Source organism: Sturnus vulgaris, chromosome 19 (assembly GCF_052056855.1).
Source record: "Sturnus vulgaris isolate bStuVul1 chromosome 19, bStuVul1.hap1, whole genome shotgun sequence".
In the NCBI taxonomy this organism is placed as follows: domain Eukaryota; kingdom Metazoa; phylum Chordata; class Aves; order Passeriformes; family Sturnidae; genus Sturnus; species Sturnus vulgaris.
Genome location: NC_142261.1, coordinates 9981954 through 10008053, shown reverse-complemented (window position 1 = coordinate 10008053; position 26100 = coordinate 9981954). Strand labels below are relative to the sequence as shown.

Below are 26100 nucleotides of genomic sequence, written 5' to 3'. Positions count from 1 at the left end.
ACAGCACCATGAATTAATAATACAGTTTAACCAAGTTCGTCTAACATCACTATAATTGAGTTATAAAAATTTCATATCAGAGTTCTTGCCCAGATTCCTCTGGCTAATTCAAGCAAAGAAGGACAGTGTGTAATACTTACTACTTCCTTAGAAGACAGGAAGCTGTAGAGTGGGAGGGCTTGGCTGGCTTTTTGACTGGCCTGAACCTCTGCAGAGGAGCTTCTCTTTGCTGGGATCTTTGAATGGTGCCAGGAGCGTCTTCGCCGTGTTTTACGCCCTTCCTCCCTAGACCTGGCTCTGTGCCTCCAGGAGACAGGAACAGCCAAAATGTTATTCCTTAGGATTGCAGTAGTGCCCATTCCCAGCTCCACACCAACCCTTGGCAGGTCTGTGCTAGGGCTCTGTGTATGGGGCAATGTTCTTCCACATGACTGCTCTGTGGACTCATGAGCGAGAGAAAAGGGATGTTTTGCTTTTCTATTTTAAAAGAAAAATAATAATTTTCCATCCAGGCTTTGGACCTTAACCTGAAATTTCAGCTCCAATGCATGATTTTATGGTGGCTCAATGCAAACCATGGCCTTGGTGCACCCTAGAATGTTCCTATGGTGATACACCTCCAAGAGAAAACACTCTGCTCTTGCATGAGCACCCCTTCAATTACTGATTGCATTCCTCCCCCCACTGATCCTCAGCTTTTCATTAGAAAACTCCCAGTACTTAGGAGAAGTGAAGCAGGAGAGTGGGGGTGGGCTGTTCAAGTGCTTTCAGAGAACATGAAACATGAACTCATTATGTGTATAAATCACTTGCTATTGCAGCAATGCTGGGTCTAGCACCAGCATCCTCTTAGCCGGCCCCAGGATGCATCTGTCATCCACAGGAGAGATTTTAATCAGGTCAAAGACAATGACTATAGATTGCCACGGGCAAATATATTTCCATTGCTAAGATCATGTTTAAGGGTTTCCTGGGACATCAGCAGTACAGAGCCCTTGGGCTGGGGAAGGGACACTAGACTGGAATCAGCTGTCATGGGCTGATCATTAGCCATGGGGATTAGAAGTGACTGTTAGACCAAAAAGCTGCAGCCGCTGCTTCTTGAGGCAAAACCCTTCCATGGCTGAGACCACAAACAGCTCAGCCCCCAGTGGGTGACATTGCTGCTACCAGAATGAGAAGTGGCCGTGCACAGAGAGCCTGTGGGTCACACAGGCTGTGGCAGCCACATCCTTGAGCCCAGCAGGAAGGCTGAGGACGCTGAGCTTGGGAGCAGAGCTGTTACCTGCTCCGGCAGCTGGGGGAGTGGGAGTCGGAGCTCTCCGAGCGAGAGTGGCAGCGCCGATGCCGATGGGATTTCCGGGTGCGCCCACGAGAGCTTTAAGAAGCAGAAAGAAAATCCAGCATCAGGTTAACAAGTAGGGGGATGCAAGAGCCAGCAGCTGAAGGCTGAGGTCGATAATGTTCAAATCAGAAGGGAGGTATGCCTTTTAAACCAAAGAGATTGGTGTATGAAACATGGCACTGAACATCAAGGCACGAGAAATTCTCCATCTCTTCATTATTGCAGTGACATCTTCCTGAGATCTCTGCTAGCATTTTACACACAAGCTGTTAGGTTGACTCTGTAGCATGCTGGGAGAAGATTTGTGGACAAGCACGTGGGAGTGCAGCAGCCAGCACCAATCCTTTCAAGACTTTAGAGAGTCATGTGCTTGCCTTTCATCCTGCAGCCTACACTGTAACAGCCAGGCAACTGCCCAAGAGCTTCCTCCTGCTGAGCCTTGGGGGAAGCACCATCTCTGGGCAAGCCATCACAAACCTCCAGCCCTCTCCCTTGTGTTGAAGAACAGGTACAGAAGGACAAGCTCCAAGTGACAGAGTACACTCAGTAGCAGCCAGCCTTCCCCACCCTCTCCAGGGGGAGCATTTAGCCAGTCCTGTGGGCAGCTCTGGTGGTTGCTGCACAAAGTACAGCTTCTCTAAGCACAGCCTGCCTCGTGCACAGCTCCTGCTTGAGAGACAGGACCATTTCCCTGGCTTCTGGCAGGGGCCCAGTCATTGGGGCTGCCTTTTCTGACAAGGCCTGAGGACAGTCCTCAGCAAAGTGTGTGTAGGGGACAGAGGGCCAGTGCCCTGCTGCAGTTCCCTTTGCACCACCAGGCTGTTTCTCATGGATTACCTGGCCCTGTTACTTAAGGGCTATAGCTGTCCATGCCAACAGCTGAAGTCCTGGGTGCAGAGAGCAGGGTGACAAGGGTGGCAGGCTAGCTGCCACCTTCTGTGCCCTATCCCTCCCATTTTTGTTCACCACAGCAGTTATTTTAGATCTGGAAGCATTTCCATGGCTGTGCCAGCAGGCAAAGCTAACTGTGGGTGAGCTGGTGAGAACAGCCTGGCTTCATGGCCACACTACACAGGCACTGACAGCACAAATACAACCTGCTTGGACAGCATTTAGCAACTTGCTGGTATAAAAACTCAGCAAATAATTGCTTGAGAACAGCATCTCCCTTAAGACAAAAGGGCAACCTCCAGGGCAATTTCTTCCACTCTGCTTGGCTGTTTTCTTTGATGCTTTTCACACCCAATGATTATATTTTTAAAAAACTTCACATGTTGGGATCCTCCTTTCTTATTTCCATACAGCTGAAATCAGCAACACTGAACATCTTTCACTCATGTGGTGGATTTCTGTGAAAATCCCTGTGTTTGTGCTTCACCCTTTGCACCAGTCCCTCCCATTTGTTTTCCTTTCCTGCAGAAGAGAAAACTGGTCCTGTGTGATTTAGATAACCAGTTGCCTGATGCAAAGATAAGTCAAAGCAGTGTGATTAAAATCCTCATGGGATCCATCTGATCCACGCCTGGAAGCAAAAGGTTTGCAGAAATTGGGAGTGGCTGAGCTCTGATTTGCCAGCAGAAAGATGAGGCTAAAACGCCTTGGCTGGTTTATCCCCAAAGAGCAATTCCAGCAGCCCTAGCTGCCTAAGGTCAGGGCACACCAGCAGGACATGGATCTCAGCTTTAACTGCACTGTTAGGGTACTGCTGTGTTAGGCTGGGGAGATACCTCCTTTTACAGATAACCTAGGAAGCCCCCTTTTACCACCGAGGTTTCTAGGTGCAGGGCTGCCCAGTTTGAGGGGAAACTGAGCTGAAACGGTGCCACTTAATGTGCAGAAATCTAACAAAAAGGAGATGGTTTTCTGCATGCAATGGAAACTGTGCAGGCAGTATCCCAAGGTCCAGCAAAGCTGGCCAGGACATCAGTACCCAAAGCTCAGCCCCAAGACTGTTTCCTTGCTCTGAAAGGAGGTGAGAAGCCACAAGCTACAGTTCCCAGAAGACAGAGAATGAAGGGAAAAACACAGGCAGCTTAGAGTCCTTCCTTCCAGTCCTGAGGAACCCCATTTTATACCATGCCCCTCGATTATGTGCCCCACAGGACAAGGATTATGTTCTGCTAACACTGCAGGGCTGAACCTCAACACCAGATTTTTACAAACTCCGTCCCCTCCACACATTCCCTTCTCTTCCTGTTGACCCCACACATGTTCTGAGCTGGACTGTATCTCATGAGTAGGTCCTAATGCAACCTCCTAGAGCAGCAAGCCAGGAGTTGCTGAGGCCCTTCTCAGTAAGACTGTGCCAGCCTGTCCTTTCGGCAGGTCAGAGTTCAGCTTCTCAGGCTGCCCCCACCAGAACAGCTGGAGCCTTCTCTCTGGACTGGGTGGACAAGACTCTGCACATCCATGCAAGATACACAAACTACAGAAAGAGTTTTCACAAAAGAAAGGCAGAGGAAAGATCTCCAGCCTCTACAAACCTTTTTCCATTCCAGCAAAACCAGAATTGCTGGTTTTAGCTTCAAAATAATCCTGAGAAATGCTTAGAGCTGTGCAGCAGGTATTAACTCCAGGGGCCCCACCACATCAAGCACTTCCTAGCCCCACACTGTGCAAGCAGGGCAGAGAACTCCATGAACCACTACTTACTGTTTTTTGTGTTTTCTTTCTTCCTTTCTCTTACTTTTGGGGCTTGAAGAACTAAATAAGAAATGGCTAATTAATTCGCAGATTTCTGTTCCGATAAAAAGCTGCACAATCACATGTCAATGTTACAGCTTAGTTGCCCAAAAGCATGCAGTAAAAATGAAAGAGATTCATGATTGTCACAGCACAGGGGGTCTGAGTGCCTGCTGACAAATCTGCTTCATGGGCTTGGCCAAAACCCTCAAAGGGATCAGCCAACTTGGTGGCTTTGCCTTTTTGCAGAGAGAAAATGAGTACTTCTCAATCATGTACACACATATACTGGAATCAGAAGAGCTCTTCCCATCCACACCTGGGGAGTCACTGACCCCAGACCCACATGGAATGGGGGAACCCAAGGGGATTCCACAAGGAAACACAGAAGAAATGCCTCCTGTCCCCACTCAGTGAACATGAACTTTGGAGAGACCACTAAACTCTTCTTTCTAAGGGACCACCCATTCTTGCTCAACTCTTACCTGTGCCTTCTCTTCTTTGATGATAACCTGCAAGACACAAATATGTACAGTGAATACAGGGTCCCAGAAAATTGCAAATTTGAGTCCAAGACTGTTTAGGCTCAGACTGAGCACTGAGAGAAGACCTCATGCAGCACCTGGGCAGGATGGCCCCACCTCTCCTTTAGCCAGCTGGTGAGGGAGCAGCTGAGAAATGCTGGTGTGGCAGAAGGGACCAGCACACTCTACAAGTAATTGAGAATATGATCCTCAGGATAACAAGTCTTTAGAGAGATCAGGTACATCCCCTATCTCTAGTGGATACATCCCCTTTTTCCTCTGCTACTGCCTCCAGTTTTGCACTGCATGTAGATGTGGGTCCATTCCCTGCTTTTCTGTATGAAGAACCAAAGTGCAGTCAAGGGAAAAATCTTTTCTGTGTAACTCCAGAGCAGTCTCACAGCCAAACCAGCACCGTGGCCCTGTCCTCCCTCCTGGAGCTCCCCTGGGATGACATAGGAGACACCACTCTCATCCAGAACACCCTGGTGGCATGGAAGACACCCTGCAGCAAGGCCTGGCCCCAGTGCACTGCACACCCCACTGTCTTCTCCCAGCTTGGAGCACATCATCCTACAGAAGACACAGCCTGAAGTCCTGGAAGGGCTGAGGGACTGCCTCTGGCAAAGTCACTTGGGGTGTGTAGCTGAAATCCTACCAAGTGTCTGGAAACAACCTCCACTGCTCACTAATCCTGAATGGTTCATATCATGCTGTATTATGGGACCAGCTCCAGCTTCTCCTTGGCTTGCAGGGGCATAAATGGCTACCAAAGGTTCAAAGCCAAAGAGTCTCTGACTCAGGATTTCCATCAGGAGATGGCATTCACAAAAGAGCATAAGAATCCCTCCTTGGGAAGAAAGTGTTTCGAAGGAGTTCCTATATCCTTGTCTCTCCTTCTCCATTGCTCTTTGGAGGTTCAAGCTCAACTTTTCACCCTGTTATCCACTTTTGGTAGCTTCTCTCTTTGGTTCAATACATTATAAATACATGAACCTTCTTAGGGAGATGGAATCCACTGTTCTCGTCAAATATTTGTTTAACAGCTGAGAGAAAACAGTGAAATATTTGCAATTTTAAAATTTAATCATGCTCTTTGAATTAAAAATGGACTTCAGAAGGGGAAGGTGGAAACAGTCACTGGGGCTGGGAGAGGAGGCTGGGATTGTGGATGTGGGGAGTTGGTCTGAGCCTGTTTCTGGTCCTGACACTGCAGGCTGGGGAGGAAGGGATGGGGACCAGCACAAGCCCTGATCAGTATCCCACTGGCATTCCAGAGGGTGGAGACGTGTGAGGATGTGAACAGCAAGGACAGCAGGCTGAGGCTCCACAGAGCTCACAGTGATGTGGCTTGTCCATCTCTGTGTCCCCACACCCCAGCAGTTCATGACTCTCCATTTGCACTGGGTGGACACCCCATCCCAAGCCCTCCTAGCCCAGAGGGACTCTGGCTATGCCTCCCCTTGGCTCTCCAGTGCTCACAGAGCTCATACCTCTCTGCCCTCTGGGACCAACAGCTACCCAAGGCAGCAGCACCTTCCACCCCTTTTCCAAACCCCCAACACCCAGCGGGGAATTACATTTTCAAGGAAAAAAATACCTGTTTCTTTTTCGCTTCTTGGAGCTTTTCTTCTTCTTCTTTTTCACAGGTGAAGGGCTGTAGGAGGGAGACCTGAGGGGGCAGAGGGGCATTAGGGACCACAGGGCTGGTCACAACCATCCTGGCCACCCCAACTCTCATCCCACTACCAGCAGCATCTCCAGGGTGGAGAGTGACTGGGGGCTCCTGCAGGAGCAGGATGAGCCCAGGGAGGAGCCTCAACCCAGCTCTGCTGCCCTGAGGGGAGGGCGAGAAGATGGCAGCACCTCCCTGGGCTGTGCAACCCCCAGGCCCTCACACCTCCATCTTACACAGACCCTTCTGCCTCACACCAGCTGACGGGTGCCCCACACACCACCATAGCTACCCTCACGTCCTTCACTGACCCTTTTCCCTCACACCCAGCTGAGGGCTGCCATGCCCTCCTGCCCCACACACCGCCATGGCCGCCCTCACATCCTTCATTGATTCTCTTCCCTCACACCCAGCCAAGGCCTGCCCTGCCTGTCCCCTCTGACTGCCATGGCTCCCTCATGGCCCTCACACCCAGCCAAGGGCTGCCCTGCCTGTCCCCTCTGACTGCCATGGCTCCCTCACGGCCCTCACACCCAGCCAAGGGCTGCCCTGCCTGTCCCCTCTGACTGCCATGGCTCCCTCACGGCCCTCACACCCAGCCAAGGGCTGCCCTGCCTGTCCCCTCTGACTGCCATGGCTCCCTCATGACCCTCACACCCAGCCAAGGGCTGCCTGGTCTGTCCCCTCTGACTGCCATGGCTCCCTCACGGCCCTCACACCCAGCCAAGGGCTGCCCTGCCTGTCCCCTCACGCCGCCATGGCTCCCTCACACCCAGCCAAGGGCTGCCCTGCCTGTCCCCTCACGCCGCCATGGCTCCCTCACCTCCTTCTCTTCTTGCGGCCAGATTTCTTTTTCTTCTTCTTCCCCCGAGCCGGCAGCGGCCGCTCCTCATCACACGAAGGGCTGAGGATGGGAGACAAGACCCAATAACCATTAAAAATGATAAAAATAAACCCTGAATGGGCTCCCATAGGACTCTCTGGCATCCCCACCTCGGGGACAGGGAGCAGCAAGGTCAATGTTCATGGTGGACCAAGAGTGTGGGTGTTGCCTCATTACCCTCTAACAAATTATTTACCCACTGATTAAATGAACTGTCTAATAGAGATATAACAAGACAGCTCCACCACAGCAATGCTGATTATTTAAAACATGTTTGCTGAGGTTAACGACTCCAAAATAGATTTATAGGTTTTGTTGCTCTTTGTAAATATGCTTTAAATAATTAATTGGCATTTAATTTGCATACAGTAATTATTGCAACCAGATGCATCTAACTATAATAAAGACTTGACATGTGTTAAGTAGCAATTGATTAGAAATATATATATATTGAGACACTATGGTAATTGAAGGAGATATGCATCTCTTATATAGTTGTTAAACCTTGAAAATAAACCCTCCTGCAAATTAATTTCTTCTTTAAACATATGATGCTGAATCATGTTATGTTTCAATGAAAAGCAAATACTGTGGTTAATTAATTCAGAGCATTGGGCTGAAAAAAAAATGACTGATACTCTGTGGCTACTCATTAACTAATGCAAATGCTTGTAAACACAGAGGCAGCTGGTGGCAGCCTGGTGGCATCCCTAAATCAGCCCAAATCAGCCACGTGGATCTCCAAACAGATCCACAGGTCCCTCTGAATCCCCAAATGGATCCAGGACCAAGTGGCACAGTGAGCTCCCCAGGGCTCTGAAAAATCACTGAGGGTGCTGGGTTTGTGTCTCGGTTTCCCTAGTTCTCATCCTGCCCCTAAGAATAGCCAGGAGCAAGGAATGGGTGAAAGCAGCCCCATGGCTGGAAAATGCTGTGAGATCTTCACGACAGAAACAGGCCAAAAATTGAGCAGTTTTCTGCAGCAAGAACAAACATTATTGCAAATGAAAAGTCCTAATGCAGAGCAAATGACACTTTGGGGGGGGACATTCAGACTCCACCATCCCTCAACACTTGATCATCCAGGGCTTGAATTACCACTGAAATTACACTGTCATAAAAACCCAGTTGCTTAGCGCTTTGAATATACTTTGGGGGGGAAAAAAATAAAAGCTCTGCAAAATGAAACTGCAAGCTAATGCTTCAGTTGTGAGCTGTGAATAACGAGTGCTTCTGGTGCAGTAAATCCAGTTTGCAACCACAGCATGGCCCCATGGAGCACCCACATATTCCTCACTGTCTCCTCCCAAGGATTTCATGGACCAGCAGCAGCACCATGAGAGGATGTGGCACACCTTGGGCTCAGTTGGGCCTTCTACCTCAATGCTGACAGAAATAATGCATTTTGCAGGATGTCTCCTTGTCACTAAGCTCAGACACCTGCCCAAAGTCACCCAGGGCACCGCCACAGGAGAGCAGGGAGCAACATCTGACCACGCAGCCACAGGCGGTTTCTGCAGAGCCCTTCTCCCTCTCCCCAGATAAAGTCGATTTTCTTTGATGTGGCAGCTTTTTCCCATGCGCTGATCTGACTTCAATTGTTCCTCCACGATTATAATCAAAGTCTAATTAAAAGTGTGCTTTAGATTATTGTTCCAGTCGGCCTGAAATCTGAAGATATGAAATGTGCTTTCTTGCTCTTTCTTTCCAGCATCTTTAACTGAACGGAGAGGCTTTAATCCCAGAGACAGTTGAGCAGGCAGGGCTCAGAGACCCCAGCTGCTTCAATTTACCCTGTTCCATTCATTTTTCCCCTCTCAAGCGGTCAGGGACTAACGACAAGCTGATAACGAGACTGTGTCCTAATGAAGGCAGCGCTGCTGAGCTGATCGAGGCATGGGGAGAGGGGAATTGCTGAGGGCGATTCCCAGCAGACCCGGCAGAGCAGAGCAGTGCTGGCAGGTCTTGGAACGCTCTGAAGGAGGCTGTGAGAGCGAGCCCTGGAGTAGAAATGAACTGCAGCTTTGTCCCTGCAAACTCGCACAGGGATTTCATGCGTTCGCACACATTTTCTGCGCACACAGTGAGCCCTCTAAGGCACCCCCAGCTCTCACAGACCCCAGAGGGGCCGAATAAACAGCCAGGGACACCTCCTCTGCCACCCCCGTGTTCCAGCGTGGCCCCGTTGCCGGCCCCAGCTCTTACCTGCGTGACCTGCGGTGGGCATGGTCTCGTCTGTCCCTCCCCTTGGCACAGCCATTGGTGCTGGCAGGCTCCCTGACCACGCAGCTGCTCAGCTTCTCGGGCCGTCTGTCCTCCGCAGGGTACGGCAGGCACCCGAGTGTCCCGCTGCCGGGGCAAGAGGTGACAAAGAGCCGTCAGGAGCTGTCCCTTCAGCTGGGGTCACTCCCCACGTCCTGGGGATTCTCCTTTGCCTTTTGCAGGTAGGAGCCGTGCTGCTGTGAAGGAGAGCTGCAGGTTGCTCTCAGTGCTCAGCTCTGCAGTGGGAATTGCTCCTACAGGGCTCTGGAATGCCCCATTTCCAAACCAAGCTGAACCTCAGCCCGGCCACGCTGTGCTCATTGTTCAGGCAGAGATGCCATGAGCACCATGCAGCAAAGGGAACAGCTGGACAGCACAGGGACAGATCCAGTCCGATGGGAAGGAAAAACAGGAGCCAGTCAGGACATCTTGTCCTGCATTGAGGGGTTTAGCTCAGCTCTGCAGAGACAGCACAGATTCTGCACTCTGATAGAAAAAAAAAGAAGTCCTTTTCAAATTTAGTTTCCAAACCTGCTAATGCATTGATAACACCTTGCCACTCATCCTTGACTTGTCAGCAAACTTTCCCACTCCTACAAATAAGGTGCTGGGCTAGTGAACACACCTGGTCCTGCTCACAGCTCAACCCTGAGAACCTGGGACAGCCCAGCAGAGTTAAGAGGAACCACTGAGCCAGGTCACTGCCTGCAAGAGCCCTGGGAGCTGGCAAGGAGCAGAGCAAAGGCAAGGAAAGGCTGGAGGGAATGGTTTCTAAGAAACATTGGGGCTTGTGCAGGCTGAAATGGAGAAAAGAAGCCGAATGGAGAAAACAAATCCAAACAAGTCTGTGTGCAGACACTCTGGAGAAAAACAAATAGGTTTCCAGGCCCTGCAGATGTTTATTTCAAGGAATGAAAAGATTAATAAAAAGCCATAAACCGTACTCAACAGGGGTGCTGAAAACGCTGGGGTTTGGTGTCATCCAGAGCATTATGGAATAGATAAAGCAAACATGGGCATGTCCAGGCCCAGCCTGGCTGTGGGGTGATACTCGGGGTAGGCAGGGCTCAGCTGGCAATAAAAGTGTCCCCGTTTCTTCCCATTATCATTTTAAAGCCGAATTGGGCTTTGGGTGCCACTTTAGGGTCAGCTCTGCAAAGTGCCATGGCTCTGTCTGCCACCAGACCTACCTCCTCTCCTTGGAAAGCAACACCCTGGAGCCCTCAGGCCATGTGGATCCCACCAGAGCAGGGGGAGGCTGGGATGTCCCTCTGCCAGCCCTGCAGCCACAGTGAAAGATGCTTTGGCTGCAGAGACCACCACAGCCATCACATATGGGCTGTGGAGATGGAACAAGGGCCAGGTGTGTGCTGGATATCTGGGGGTTAAGTGGGGGCAGGAGGGTGGTTACAGAGCACTAGCATGTTAAAATAGCCCCAGTTAGGCATGGCCAGAGTCTTGCATGCTCCAGGGAACATCCTGCTGCTTGCCTCAGCCATGAATAACACTCCTTAGGTTTGGAGTTGGCACAGGAGCACCTGCAGAAGGGTCACCCCTCTCTTCCCACTCACTGCGTTTTCTCTCTCAACAAGCATCCACTTTCTCTAATAGCCAGCTCCTCCTTGCAGCCCATTTTTTTAATGCCTTAACATTTAAGGATATGCACAGTCAAATCAAAGGGATAGGGATCAGTGGGGGGAAGCTGGGTGAAATATTTCTGTCCCAGAACATGCAGGAGGTGAATAGTCCCTCTTGCTTTAAAAAGTCTGTAATAAATCCCCTGGTTGCTTCCCAGTATCTCCATTATTTTTAACCATCCAGGAAGCTACATGGTTAATTGTTTTCTGTGTGCCAGCTAATTGGCTTGTGGCCTTTCCCAAACCCCTTTTAAGAACAGCCTTCTGAGGCTCAATCATTAGGATCCATTAAAAACGTCCCCAAATTAATGACCTGTGCAAAGTCTGAGCTGGATGCGCTCCAGCAGCAGAGGCAGGAGGGATCCTCCCCAGGCTGGCAGCAGGCTGCAACACCACTGCCAGGATCTGGGCATGGCAGGCGACATCCTTGTCACCCAGCTTCTAATGGGATTTCCAGGTCCTGGGGTTAAAACATATTGGCCTCGAGGCAATCAAGGACTCCTGTCCTGCAACATGCCAGGAACCATTTCTTCTGGGCTTGGAAGTAATTATTGATGGAAATAATTATTTTCCAATTCCATCAAAGGCTGGCTTCCGTTCAACCAAATGTTCTCCTCTGATGGATGCTGAGAGTCACTAATGCTTTAAACTGGCTGGTAATCCCCTGGCGTGGAGCTCCATAGACATTGATTGAATATATATATATATAAAACATTTTCTTTTCTTATTGTCTTTTGTGTCTTTCATGACTGATATAAAAGTGATGCACTTTGGTGTGAATGATCTCTGTGGCCTCAAAGGAGGGATTATCACACCTTCCCTGCTGCTTGTGCCTGCAGCAGAAAAAAAAAAAAAGCCTTTGTGGGTGTTTTTGCTGGAGCTGACCCAGGGAGAGCAGCAGGAATGCTCGGCAGGATGCTGCTGGGAGCAGGGGACTCACTCAGCCCAGGGGATGTGCCAGAGGAGGCAGGAAGAAGAGGAGTCAGGAGGGATACCCTGCTGGGGGACAGCACTGCTCCAGCACTCCCAGTGAGGACCACAGCTTCTCCCCAGTGTGCTGGTTGCATGTTTGTCCCTAAGGATGCACTCCTGGCCACAGGCAGTCAGTCCAGGACAAAAGAGCTGCTTACCCACCCCACCTGCCCTCCAAGCTTCCCCATTTCCACTTGGCAATTCGATCACTTGCAGTCATTTTTCTTTTCCCTTTCTTTCTCCCATGCAGAAGTCCAGGCTATCCATCAGAGCTGTCCAGAAGCAGCACAGCTGCTCCACAGCAGGGCACCTTTGGGCTGCCTGCCACCTGCTCAGTGCACAACATGCTCTGTGCAACCACCCACCACAGTTGGCTCATCCTGTCCCTTCCCATCCCAGCAGTCTCTGGTCCAGAAGGGGTTTTTTGGGCTCATGGCAATGTTTGCCAGTGAGTAGTGGCTGGAAGAGAAGGAGCAGGCACACAGAGTCCTCAACTCTCCACCAGCACAAGCCTCTCACAGCCCAGCTTGCCCAGCTCCACACTGTGGTGTCAGATTTGGGCTCTCACATATATTCCCTCTCTAATAGAATGTGTTGGCAGCAAAGGGAAATGATCTATTGCCTACCCTAATACAAATGATGCAAGAAAGGTCACTGGTGGGAAGGAACCCAAATATTCCTTATTTGAAGGTGGATGAAACCACCATAAACCACTATGGCCACATGGAGCAGAAGGGATGGGTGGCTCTTTGCTGCTGGCAGTGCCCTGAGGCCACTCTGCCCCCTTCCCTGGGGAAGGGATGCCACCCCCAGTTTGTGGGGATACCACAGAGACCAGTTAAGCACTGCCCTTTCCCAAGGACAGATCCTGGCACTGTCCACAGAGGACAGGACAAAGGCACAAACCGTTTGCTGCCTCAGGGAGCAAACTCCCAAACCATGCCCATCCCTGCATCCTGGGCTGCCATGCTGCATGCCATGGCCAAATGCCATCTCATCAGGCCATGAAATGTGGCACTTGGTGACGCACACTGCTTGGGGAGCTGAGCCCAGCGACACCCGTCCCCCCTGGCCGTGCAGTGACAGCAGTCAGGGCGGGTTTGCTGTGCACTTGACATTCCCTGGGTGCTGCCATCCCAGGCCTCTTCCCTCCCCTGCCCACAGGCTCCTATGTCCCAGCCCAGCTGCCCTGGCCCCACAGCAGTCTCCTGCCACAAACCTTCCATCAGTCAGCCTTTTCCCTGCAGGAACTCTTCTCAAGAGGAGACAAAAGCAGGAAGCAGGAAGATTGTCTCCCTAGTGACCTTTCAGCTGCCAGACCGTGGCACCAGACCATCTCCCCACTCAGCCCACTCTGCAGGATGGACCCCAGCAGTTCCAGCCATCGGTGGCCTTGTGCAGCCCCTGTGCCCTTCCCAGCTGCCCTGCAAGCAGCACTGTAAGCAAACTGCTTCTGGATTATGCTAACCAAGCAGTTTTGGGTTTTTTTTATCCTTTCTTTTCCTTTGCACATGCAGCTGGGTTGGGTGCTGGATGCACAAACACTTCAGAGGCCTGGGCACTGAGTGCACTTGGCAGACCTGCACTGGCAGCACTTCCAAGGTCAGAGGATTTGGGATAGCCAATACAGAAACTTTACTACGTTCCCTGCTTCAGCCCTGGCTGGCTTCAAATCCTCATCATCTCTACACCTCTCGGTGAAAAGGCAGGAGCAGCTTCAGCCAACCAAAACCCTCAAACGAACAAGGTTAAAACATCTCTGATGAGCTTAAAAGCTGTGAATGTTTCACTGGCATGAAATGGTGAAGGATGGATATCTTGCCTGGAAGTGGGAACATCAGGACACAGGCATCCTGAAGAGAGACTGGAGAAACTGCAGTGCCTGCAACTGTTTGCACCAGGGATGTTCTTTCACTTCTCCTGAGTAACATGCAAAAAGTGCATGGACAGGTGACAGAATATCCCATCTCTCCTTTTCTCACCTGGAGGTTTTGGCTGTGCAAGAGAGGGCAGTGGTGGGTCAGGATCACTGCTCTCCCACATCCCTACACTCTGCCACAGCCACATCACATGTGCTTCTGCCCTGGGCTCTAGTGAGGGTGATCTGAGCTGCTCAAAGTGTTTCTAAAATCCACCCTTTGGGCTGAGAAGCCTTTTGGCACTGGCAAATAAGCCTGTGATTTTCTCTCTTGATCTCTGGCTTTGCTTATCTGATTGAAGAAGAAAATGGTCAGACCATTCCCGTGTCCCCCGAGAAGGAGGGGACAGGAAAGAGTGTTGTAAAGACATTTCCCAGCAAAAACTCCAGCAGATGTGTTTATGTAAAGCTCTTTGAAATAAGCACTAAAAATACCTCTTCAAAATTAGGAGATGGGGAATATTGTGAGTGCTTCCCACAAGCACACCATACACATACAAACACCCATGGCAGGTTCTTTGCCCACCTCATTCATGCCGTTATTATTAGTGCACCAGGAGCCCTGCAGTTTGTTATTGAAAATTATAATAGCAAATCACCGAGATACTTTCCTTGATTACACAGACTCCAAGCCAGTTCAATTTTAATCTTCTCCCTGCTATTTTTTTCTGTGCATCAGCAGAGGCACCAGCTGCAGAAAGGCACGTGGGTTTCTTGAGGCAGTTCAAATGCAGAAGAGAAATACAATTCTGTACTATACATTTTTCATCAAATTTTTTGCCAGTCGTGACTCTCCTCTCCCTCCTGCTCCTGGGAACCCGGTGTCCTGGCACAAGCCGGGATGTGGCTCCTTTTCCTTCTTGCGCTCCAGAAAGGTTTAACGACCGCTCTCAGCACATCCCGGGCCAAAAAAGCAGCTTGGCTCTTTCTTTTCCAGCAGTTGATTTACTATGCATGGTTGGATGAGAACAGAGGAGCTTCCCTGCTGGAAGAGGCCCCGGTGGCAGCGCAGGATCAGTGCCAGATGCTCCGGGGGATGCTGAGAGGTGGCAGCCCACGGGGAGGGCTCTGTCCCGGACACCAGCTGGCAGCGGCGGCTCCTGCTGTGCGGCACGGGATGGACAATCCCTGCAGAGGGAAAACTCCACGGGGGAAAGCGATGCCTCCGTGAATCGCCTTCTTAGGCAGGGTCAGGCACCAGGGTGAGCACAGCCTCTCCCTGCTCCCCACGGCTCGGTCTCCTCCTCCCCAGGGCCACCAGGAGCCCCATGCCCTGTCCTCCTTCCTTCCTGAGCACTTTGCTTGGTGTCCCTTTCCCTCGCTGCCAGCGGCCCAGGCTGGCTCTGCTGACTGCCTGCCAGCGACAACAGCGAGAAAACTGAGGAATATGGCACATGGTCACACTGTTTCTAAAGAAAACCTGGACTGCTGCCCCATCTCGAACGGTTTCTGCAGCATCTTGTGCCTCCCACGCTGCCGGCTCGGAGGTCCCTGCGGAGCTTCCTGCCCGTCCGCACCTGCACACTGCCGGGCCAGGCTTGTTCTCAGGGGGACAAACCCGTGCCTTTCCTGTCCTCAAATCCCCCTCCTTAGACAAACACCCTGCGGGTTCCCATGTCTGTACAGGAGCTAGTTTTCTCCTCCATCAGGAAATATGACGAGAGGAGCTTTGGCTGTTTCAGGTGCCCACAAATGCAGACAGAAGTGCTGACGTGGCCATGCTGTCCCACGGCACAGCAACCTGGCACATCCTTGATCCATGTTTTGGGGGATCCCGGGTTCCTGGGTGACCCAGAGGCCTGGGGCTGAGAGCTTATGCCAAACCCCACCCTATCCCTATCCCCACAGCCACTCTGCTCACAGCTGGCCTCAAACAGCACTCCTGCATCTTTTCCTTGCCATCACCCCCAGGCAGCCTGGAGCAGCCATGAAGGGGGTGAGCTGACAGGCAGGCATGGGGACAACGTGAAACAACCCTTGCAGAACTTGTGATTAGGAAAAGTCTGGATCTGAGCTTCTGTTTCCCATTAAAGACTTGCCCAAACCAAGCTGGCCAAAGGTCAGGACCAAGGGGCTGGGAGGGAGCCCAGGGGCTGTGGTTGGACACTTCCCAACACAGCACGGGGAGCCAGAAGCTGAGGAGCACCAGTGGATGATGCTTAATGCTTCAGGAAGAGTTTAACAAAAAAAAATAAAATTCATGGATATCCTAGAAAAGAAGTGCTTTGGCACTACCTGCAATATGGTCAGGCTAGAGAGCAGCTTCACACCCAAGGGGCTGCACAGTGCCAGCCTCTGCTCCAGGGACCATCAGGTGAGCCCATTCCCCCCATTGTCCAAGCCCCGTGCTATATAGCATGGCAAGCAGCAGTGAAAGAGTGTATTTGCCAATAACAACTCGTTAAATTTTAATCAAATAGGGAATTGTAAGCACACAGTTACCCAGAGCTCCTGGGAGCACTGAGAGCTCACTTTAAAAATGAATTAGTAATTAGGCACTTTGGAAGCAGCAAGGAGAAGGTGGCTAGAGAAGATTCACTTGGAGCAGCAATGCTTTATTTGCCACTCACGTAAAGCTTTTCCTCCTCTCCCTTAATTTGCTTCCTTTGAATTGTAACTGGAAAAGGGGAAAACACGCTGGAGGTCCCAACACTCCAAGAACACAACCTGTTCATGCAGCTGCCACCTGTCTGCAGAGCTGCCCTGGAAATGCCTCTGGTTGAGTATCTCTGCTGCCCCATCCATCCAGGCTGGCGACAGGGACACTCAGGTCACCAGATGCTGTTCATAAACCAGCCCTGAGCCACTCCATGTGCCAGAACACAGGCACGGTGCTCAGTAGCCTGTGGCTACAGAACAGTGGCTCCCAAGGACTCAGCTTGAAATGACTCTAACATTAGGAAATGCTCAACCCCCCCAGGACAGACTCAGAGGTGCAGCCAAATGGATGTCCCCAACTTGGGTACCAAATGGGTGTCACCAAGCAGGGCATCACTCGGGCAGGGGTCTGGTGAGGAGGGGTTCCCAGGACATCCTTCTCTTTGGGACTTGTCTCCTGAACATCCAGCCCCCTGTGAAGCAGAGGCTGCACTGCCAGGGTCACCTGGGGCCAGGAGGGCTCCGTGACACCGTGAGGAGCAGATGTCCCCACGCAGGGAAGCGTGGGCAGAAATGAGCTCCTATGGAAAGGAATTAACCAGCAGATTTCTGCTGCTGAGCAATGAGCCTGCAGTGCTCCCAGCCTGGCAAGGAATGTGGAAAGTGGGCTTTAAACTCCCACCCTGACTTGCTGACAGGCGCTCTTGATGGCCAGAAGGGCCCTTTGCTTCCCTGTGTGTGCAGTGACAGCTGAGCTGGGAAGCTCCCAAATTGCAGCTTCATGAGTTGGGAGTGTTTGGTTTGACTCCAATCCTCTTTCCCTGTAACATCCCTGGTCCTGTGGGAAACACCTCAGTGCTCAGGCTGCCTGCCCAGGAAGGATTGGTGAGGAGGTTTTGAGTAAAGGAGAGTTTCTGGAAGGGAAGACAGGGCCTTTTCTCCTCCCACTGTGCTCCAAGGAGGAAAAGGTTGGCATAGCTGTGCCATCCTTGCCACACAGAGGGCTGTGGGGTGCTCAGTGCTGTGTGGGAGTCAGAGCCAGAAAGAAACTTCCTCTCCACTCTCAGGTCTCCAACCATCCATACCACCCTGCAACTCTGGACACTGTTTTAAATCATCCCAAAAGAGAAAAGGGGGAGTATTTGTCAGCTTGCTGCTTCCTAGGGAGAAGATTTGGAAGAGGCAGGTGAGTCCCCATGGCAGACCCTGCCAGGAAGGGCTGCAGAGAATAATTTCAGTTTCTGTCCCATCCATCTTTAATTGGGTGTAATAATAATTTTATTGCTTGCTGGGATTTGTGAGGCCGAACTAATATTTGTAAAATGCTTTGCTATCCTCAGCTGAAAGGCAATCTAGAGTGGCAAAGCCCTGGTGTTATTCACATTTGGATAATCCAGAATTATTCATAAACAAAATCAAGATTATGCAAATATATTCATTAGTTCTCAGAATACCTCCAGGAAAAGAGAGGAATTAGTTTTGTTAACAATTATGTATTATGTAAGCGTGTGTCTAAGCACGCACAGCGCCGGTGCTGGGGCACATTTGCCTGGGACTCATCCCGGGATCCCAGAGTCCTGGAGAACAAAGGTTTGGCCTGTACAATGCAACCACCTCAATTTTGGGATATCCTGGTGCCCCACAGCAAATGACAGCACGCAGCACAGAGCCCTGTGCCCTGCCAGGGTCCCCTGGCTGCTCTGCTGTCACCCCTCAGAGACAGCCCCCGTGTGAGCACCATCACCTAACCTCCCCAAACCAGCCTTTCCTACCCAAATGGGGGGGTTTTACAGTTCAGGCAGGGCCAAGAGGCTGTGGGTTTGGGATCTGGAGGCAGCCCCCTCTCCCAGGGCCGGCCCTTTGTGCCCAGCACAAGCCCTCACACGGTGCCAGCCTGTGCCCAGCCTGGCTTCCTGCTGTGTGTGACCGTCTCTTTGGGATGTGCTGGGAAACAGGAGATAAAGGTGCAGTGAAAATACTGCATGGCTTAATTAATGCCACATGTCTTTCACTCTATAGGTTGTGTGGATGGTTAATTATTTTTATAAAGAAAATAATTAGTCCCAATCAAGGCAGAAGCTCTCCAGAATTACAGCTCATTAACTGCTCTCACATTTTTCTGTTCTATAAAAAGTCATGTGGTGCTGATGAAGATTACAGACCCTTGGAATCAGCATTAAATACAAATTCAGACAGTGTTACCATCCTATTACCATCAACTGCATCGACTTGGCTTCGGTAATTGCAGCTGGAGATGAAGGGCAGGGATTTCTGTTCCACACAATCTCTGGAAAGAAGAGCCCTGCCTATCAGTTTGCCAGAAACAATGTGACACCAAGCCCTGGCTTGGCTGAGTGCATCCCTGAGGAGATGACAGCCACCAAGGAGAAAGGGGGAAGCTTGCTGGGCATGTGAAGATGAGGAGTGTTCAGGGTTGGTTCACTCTCTGTTTGCAATGGGGCTGCTCCTGCACACAGCAGCAATCACCTGAATTTGCCCTTGGGCAAAGCCACCTGTCCAGTGCTGATGCACAGGGAAAGGAAATGTCCAGGAAATTTCCAGTCCAGGAAATGCAGAGGGGACAACCTTTAAGCAGTGGGATTATCCTCATGGGACACGGGGAAAATAGGGCATGGGGGGATGTTCTTGCCAGGGATGGGGGAGCATCTGCAAGCATCCCCCTCTGGGCCGTGCAGTCCAGGCACTGGTCCAGTTCTATTGAACACTGCAGAGACCTCGCTCAAAGCCTAATTGAAAGAAATCACAGCACATTAAAGGGAGTTCAGGCCAAATCAATACTAACGTGGTGGGGAGGGAGAGCAGGGGGAGCAGGGCACTGGCTGAGACCCAGTGCCAGCTCTGCAGGCAGGGCACAGGCTGTGTCCACGGGCTCCACTGCTTTTCCACCACGGGAAGGTGAGGTGAGACCTGCTGTCCTCTGCTCCGTGCAGGACAAACCTGGCAGCAATGCAGGCCAGCAGTGCAGAGGGGGCAGGGGAGCCACGGGTCCTTAGGATCCTGCTTTTCAGTTTCCATTAATCAGGGATGGATGTGCCCTGGGTGGCATTCACAGCCCAGAGAGCCAGCAGCCAGCACTCTGGACCACAAGCTTCCACTGCAAAATTAACCCATCCATCCCCGTGGCACAGCTCCCGTGTCCAGAGCCCTTGAGCATCTGAGCCCTCTTAGGGGGATGGGGAAACTTGGGCTCTGGGTGGAAAAATGAACTTGTGGTGAACTCCTGAGGCAATGGGGGAATAACTACTGCCACAAGGCAGCATAGAACAGGAGCTAAACCATCCCCTGGCACGTGCTGCCAGTGCTGTGCCTTTGGCTCTGCCCCTGCAGGTGCAAAGATGCTCCACACTCACGGTGAGGGCAGGGATAGAGACAGAGACCCTGGCAGCCTGGACTCACCAAAACATCCAAAACCCCTTCAAAAGATACGAAGAACATCCTTCACTATCACTGGCTTCTGACCCACATGTGGGAAATGTTTGGGAGAGCACAAGGACTGGTCCAAAACCAGTCAACAACTTCTCCAGCCACCAGACACAACTAAATCCCTGCATTTGGGGATGTCCAGGGATCCTAGGGGAGAGATGCAACCAACATATCCTGTGCCCTGCAGAGCTCAGCCCCACACAGGGACTCCCAGGGGGCAGAGGAGGTCACCAGGAGACCAAGCTCATCCTCGATTAGGAGACACAGGGCACAGCCAGGCTGACAGCCCGTGGGTTCCACTGCTCCCCAGCAGGTCAGGCTGCAAACCTCCCCATTTCAGGGGTTACACCACAGCTCCCTTTGTTCCTCCTCCCCTGGCTGTGCCTACCCAGACCCCCTGCATCCCCCATCTCCATGGCATTATCCTCCTGCCCCTCTGCTCCACTGGCCTTGCACCATCACCCTCTAATCCAGCCAAGGCAGACAAAGGCAGGGATGGGGTGGGCACTGAGGGGTAACCACGGAGGCTGTCCCACACACAAGGGAGGGCAGGTGACACATGGTAAGTTCTGTTGCTTTGGGGTTTTATTTTCTATAAGTTATTTTTTGTAAGTTGCCAGCCTTGGAATTTTCTGGAAAATAAAACCCCCATCCCTTCAAAGAGGTGCTGAAGCCAGTTGTCTTGCTTGTCCCCATCATAACAATCCTGACCAGGCTCTGCTGGGATTTGAAGGGGGCAAAAGCTTTATAGGCAATAAATTCTCTGAACTAAAGCACCAGCCTCAGGGGTAGATCTGCCCAAATCCCAAACTGCCTCCTGCACCCTCTGGGCCACAGCCATGCCCACGCCCTGGCACAGCAGGGTTGCCCCGCTGATAGAGCTGTGGAGAATAAGTTTTGTTATATTTACATGCCCCTATAGATTGGTGTCACACTTGCACAGCTTTGGAGGGCAGGGGATTGTACAGCAGCTCCAGCTGACCCACAGATTAATGCAGCAGGAGCTCTTTAACTGTGAAATCTCTCTTAATGCAAAAATATTTCTCTTGCTGGGCAGTAGCTAATTCTTCATCCTGATGCTAATGTAGCTCAAATCCCAGCCTCCTGCCCCACTCTGTTCCAGTCACCCTCCAACACACGTGGCACAGAGATAAATTCAATACAACCAGCCCATTGCCAAAGTGCCATCAAGTTCCAGTGGGATGATACACTGCTAGATTTTGATGTTCATGGCAGTGAAAACCCATTTTCTCATCGCTGCCTCTGGGTCTCAGAGCATTTCAGCCATCCTGAGGGCTGTGAGACAGGCACCTGACCCCAGCCCTGGAACCCAGCAGCAGAAAGCCCCCAAAGCCCATACAGCCTCCCCTGTGAGAAGAGCAGCCCCACAGGCAGAAGGACCCTGCCCACAGTGTCCCCTGTACCCACCCAGGGATGAACGAGCCCCCTGACTGGGGCTGGGCAGCAGCTGCTTCTTCTTCCATTAATGCCAAGACATAAATTAAACATGGAGAGTTAAACGGGTCATTGGTGGAATCCCAGCCTCGCTGCCTCCAGACCAGGGGCTCATTTCAGCCCGCCTCAAACACCAGTACAGTTTTTAATAGAGTTTTTTTTGCCACTTGCATTATTTTTTTGTAAGCCCTTCCTGCAGTCCCTGCTGCGCTGGCAGGGAAAGTGTTCCCGCCGCGTGCGAAAGAAACGGCTATTTTTAAACTCCCCATGTTTGTCAGCGCTTTCAGCTCAAGTGGCTGATGGAGAAGCCAATTTTGCAGCACCCGGTGTCCCACAGAGGGTTGTGTGGCCTTTGCCAGGTGATGGTGGCACAGAGGTGGGCACTGTGCCTGGCCATGCTGCCAGGGGTGGTGGCCCATCCCCGGCAGATCTCATAGCCACACCAAAGCCCTGTTCTGGGTGCTGTGCTGCTGGGACCCACCACTCCCACCACATTTCAGACATCACAACCTCTGTGCCTTTGCAGACACCTATGAAATCATCAAGCCAAGCTGCAAACACAAGCTGGCTCCCAGGATCTGGCCTTTCTCCCTGCCCTTTGCTGGCAATGCCCAAGGGCTCCAATCCAGGCATCAAACCCGGGCTGATGGCACTGTCAGGGATTTAGGGCCACAGGAGGACCCAAGGGGGTTGGAGCTGTGTGTGGGTCACAGTAGACTCAGAACAGCAAAGAGCCCTTGGGGGCTCATGCCAGACCAAGGGTTGTGACAAAAGCCCTGGCACCCTCTGCAGCTCAAACACTGATGGGATTTTCTGGCCTGGGCCAGGCTTTCTGTGATGAAGAGGTTTCAGTGCCCACAGGGAGAAAAAGGAAAAAAAAAAAGGAGAGAAAAGGAAAGGGTGGTCATGCATGAAATGATTTCATTTCAGTGACGCGGGGGGTGCATTTGATAAGTCCAGCTTATAGAGAAATGGACGTATAGAAAGGTACAGCCACCAGCCATGGAGATGTGGGAATGGGGCTGAGAAGAGAAGGCCAGGAAAATCTCCCAAGCCCAGGGAGCCTGGTGAGAGAGGAGACCCCCACACACCGTGAGAGGGGGATCTGCAGAGGCCCTTTCTGGGGTCAAGCTGCATCAGGACAGGCTGTCCCAGATGATAGGGGCAGGATGGTGACAGCAAAGAGACCCGAGCAGCCACAGGACCTGGCGCTGGGCAGAAGCTCCTTAGCAATCCCTGTCATCAAGGTCATCACTGCTATTTATTATTTAGGGCCTCACAGCCCTACATATTCATTAGCAGGACTTTGCGGGAGGGGTGTGAACACGTGCCTGGGGTTCAAGTGTCCTGCTCTCCTGCCTCTCCAGTGATGGGATAAAAGCAGGGATGGGGACTGGCTGGAGCTGGTGCTGCTACGTCAGCCAGGCAAGACCCTAAATTGTCATATTTCACCCTGGCCTGGTTCCCCACATTCCATGAAACAGTCTCATGCAAGTGCTGGGATGCTGCTGAGCCAGGGAGGGGACCCCACGGTCAGCACAGCCCCCCGAGGTGCCAGACCCCACCAGTGCTACCCTCACAAACCCAGCACCCCCAGCATCTGCAGATGTGGGGCTGCCTGGCAGCCAGGGCAGTGTCTTCAGTGGGTTTGTTCAAGGGTGAAATCGAATATTTCTACAAAACCATTCTCCAGCCAGCCAGTGGAACTGTCCTCCCTTTGCTTCCTTCCACCTGATTTCATCCCTCATCTGAAGAGATCGGATACGGTGCTTCCCCTGGCACAGCGTGGACACCACAGGCTCCCCCTTCACCAGAGGTGGGGCAGCAGCAAATCCCGGATTTAGGGAGATCCTCATCCCGTGTTTCCCCAGCAGCTGCTGTGGCTCTTCACTCTCATCAGCAGGGTCAGGTTGTGCCCCTGTCCTTGCTGCCGAGCTTGGGAGCTGGACCCATGGTTTGGGCTCCAAGCAGAGCTCAGCAAAGCTCTCAAGTGGACTTTTACAGGTCAGAAATTACCTGTCCCCAAAATCGCAGCGTTCCCCAGCAGAGAGGACAGCAGGGTCACGGTGCCCAGCAGCAGTCCAGAGGAGAGGCAGATGGACAGGGCCGGGAGAAAGAAGGAGGAGGATGAGGATGATGAAGGCTCTGCGAGCAGCAGGGAGTGCGTCCTGCGGGCAATCCCAGCTCTTCCCCTCACTCAGCTGCCCCCAGCCTCCCGGCAATTCCCGAGCTGCCTAATTAGCTCTCGCTGCTCCCAGCGCCGTCCAGCTGGAGCCGGAGGGCAGGGACAGACAAAAGCCTCGCTATTGACAGCCCCTCCGAGGAAGGGGCTTTTCTTCTCCCCCTCGCTTTTCTTTTCAAGCCCCTCTCCCCCCTCTTGGGCCGGGGCCACGGGCTCATTAGCACTTGGGCTCGTTGGGATGGAGGCAGCAGATGGCAGCCAGGCGGCTGGCCGGCCCCGCCGCCGCCTCTTCCCGCGGAGCAGATGCCCGGCCAACAAGGGGGAGGATTAACGGGAGTGGGGCCATCCCATCCGCACGGCAGCGCTGCCAGCGGGGCTTCCTCCCCGGAGCACACCCCAGTCCCTGCCCGGGGGCTGCCACCCCACTGGGGACTCGCGGCCGCCAAACGGGGAGTCTTGGGAAGCCAGAGGTTGGGATGGCCAAAAGTCACCGCAAAGGCCACGGGAGAACTGCAGCTGCTTTCTGCACTCGCTGGGGTACCGAGACTCCGACATCGCAGTGCCGTGGCTGCTCCTGCCGTGTCCCAGTGCAGCAGGGAGGACACGTCACCCTTGTCCCAGCACGCCTGCAGCAGCACCCAGACTCCTCTCCAAAAATCACCCGCAGTGGCAAACTATGGCTTAATCCCACTTCAGCAGCACATCCCTCCCCCTCCGTGCACGGTGCATCCCGGGGGATCAAGGGTTAAAGCACAAATCCCCAGCGCTGCCCTGATGTGACCCACTTAGACCATCTGGCAAGGAGGGATGCAGGAGCCGCTCACTCGGCATCACCGGCTGCCCCAGGAGCCGACACCAGCACCCACAGGGCCCAGCCCCAGAGTGCCCCGAAGTGGATTTTGGCTGAGTTTCTGGAGACAGGGCAGAGACAGAGCAGCTCATGCCAATAGTACTGTGGCTGGCAGTGTGGCAGCACAGAACTAAACCACCCCCACAATCATCCCCGAGCCCGCAGACTCCCACCAGCTCCAGCTCCCTGGGATACCCTGGAGCACCTCCCGCCTGGATGGCCCCAGGTCCTGGCACCGGTGCTGATGAAATTCTCGGCAGAGCTGGGAGAAGTCGAGCTTCCAAGTGGGACAGAACTCCCAGCCCCACGCTGTGGCCGAGGTCACGGCCAGGGAAGAGATGCAGACAGAGGCCCAGCCCAGAGGGAGGAAAGCAGATCCTGCTCTGGGGCTGGGGCCAGAGCATGCTGTTCACACCCATCCCCAAAGGCTGGGCACAGGCCGGTGGCACTTTTAACACAGCACATTTTAAAAGCATTTTCAGTTCACCAGAGCCAAAGCCCCATCCTCATGTTCCAGGGGAACAGACTGACGTCTCCCAGTTTGGCAGAGCGGCTCAGGGCAGGGTAGGTGGTTCCTGTTCCTCCATCCCTCCCCAGCACATTGAGCACAAAACCCCCTCAAATCCCACACCGGGATTTTGCATATGCTGAAGGAATTCCCCTGTAAAGGCAAGTTCTGTGTCAACCCAGCATTTCCCAGCCTCCCCTCTCCACCCAGTCCCTCACCTCAGCTGCACAGCAAAGCCCCACCAGGCCCTGTGTGGGAAAAGGTTAATTGGAAAAGCCCCTTTCCCCATCAGCTTGGTTTTTCCTTTCACACTGCAAACTGGTCAATAATCCATTTACTTTGGCAGAGCTCTGCTCTGGGCACAAAGCTGTCTGGGGGGCTGGATTTCATGCCCCCCCCAGCCCCCGCAGGAGGGAAGATATTAATGTACTCTTTTGTTCCAGGATGAACCGTGGGTTTAGCAGAGCTTTAACCCTCCAAACCTCCAAGACAGCTTGATGGGAATTTAGATGGAAGAGGCTTTACCTGCAGAAGCAGCATGAAGGTAGTGGTGAGGGATGGGGCAAGGGAAAAAAAAAAAAATCACTTTCTGTCTAGGGAACCCCACTGCTGCCCCACAGGGATGCAGGACTGAGCCCTTAGCCATTCTCAGGGCACCCTGCAAGGATGGCTTTGGGCTATGGACACTGGGGGGGGCCCTGGCAGGACCCCCATTCCGCAGCTGAGCCCCTTGACACTTCAAAGGGCACAGGAAATCTGCTGGGGAGGTGGGCAGTGCTGTCCTAGAAACCACGGCAGCGTCTCCACTGCTGTGGGAAGCATGGGGCCAGATCCAGGGCAGGGTGTTTGCAGGGGACCAGCTGTCAAGTGTGGGAGAAAACAGGAATCCAGATGGTCATCTTAATATTTCATTTGGCTAACTGGTCTCCCCATCTTCTCTCTGGCACCACAGTAATTTGCTCTTAAATTAGCCGGGAGTATCGTCAGGGAAGAGAGGCTGATCCAAGCAGTGGCGCAGCAAAACCTTCCGGAAAAACAAACCCAGAGTGGAGCCAGGCACGGAAACCACTACAAGTGGAGCTGCTGCAAGCCTTGGGTCTGTGCTCTCCACAGATGGGGACCAGGAGCCTGGCTCTGGCTACTGCTGGACTACCAGCCTAGTGCC

General features: G+C 52.5%; 1 protein-coding gene across 2 annotated transcripts in view; it reads right to left on the bottom strand.

The window, feature by feature from the left end:
- SRRM4 (serine/arginine repetitive matrix 4) overlaps positions 1-26100 on the bottom strand; it is a 46657-nt gene that overhangs the window by 18282 nt on the left and 2275 nt on the right. The window contains exons 2-8 of one of the 2 annotated variants that reach the window (XM_088175782.1): positions 9315-9458; positions 7050-7130; positions 6152-6223; positions 4513-4539; positions 3998-4048; positions 1286-1378; positions 141-303 (exon numbers count right to left, since the gene is read on the bottom strand). In XM_088175782.1, coding sequence (XP_088031908.1) covers positions 141-303; positions 1286-1378; positions 3998-4048; positions 4513-4539; positions 6152-6223; positions 7050-7130; positions 9315-9458 — 631 coding nt within the window. The remainder of the gene's footprint in view (positions 1-140; positions 304-1285; positions 1379-3997; positions 4049-4512; positions 4540-6151; positions 6224-7049; positions 7131-9314; positions 9459-26100) is intronic. The other variant, XM_088175783.1, reaches the window with a different exon arrangement.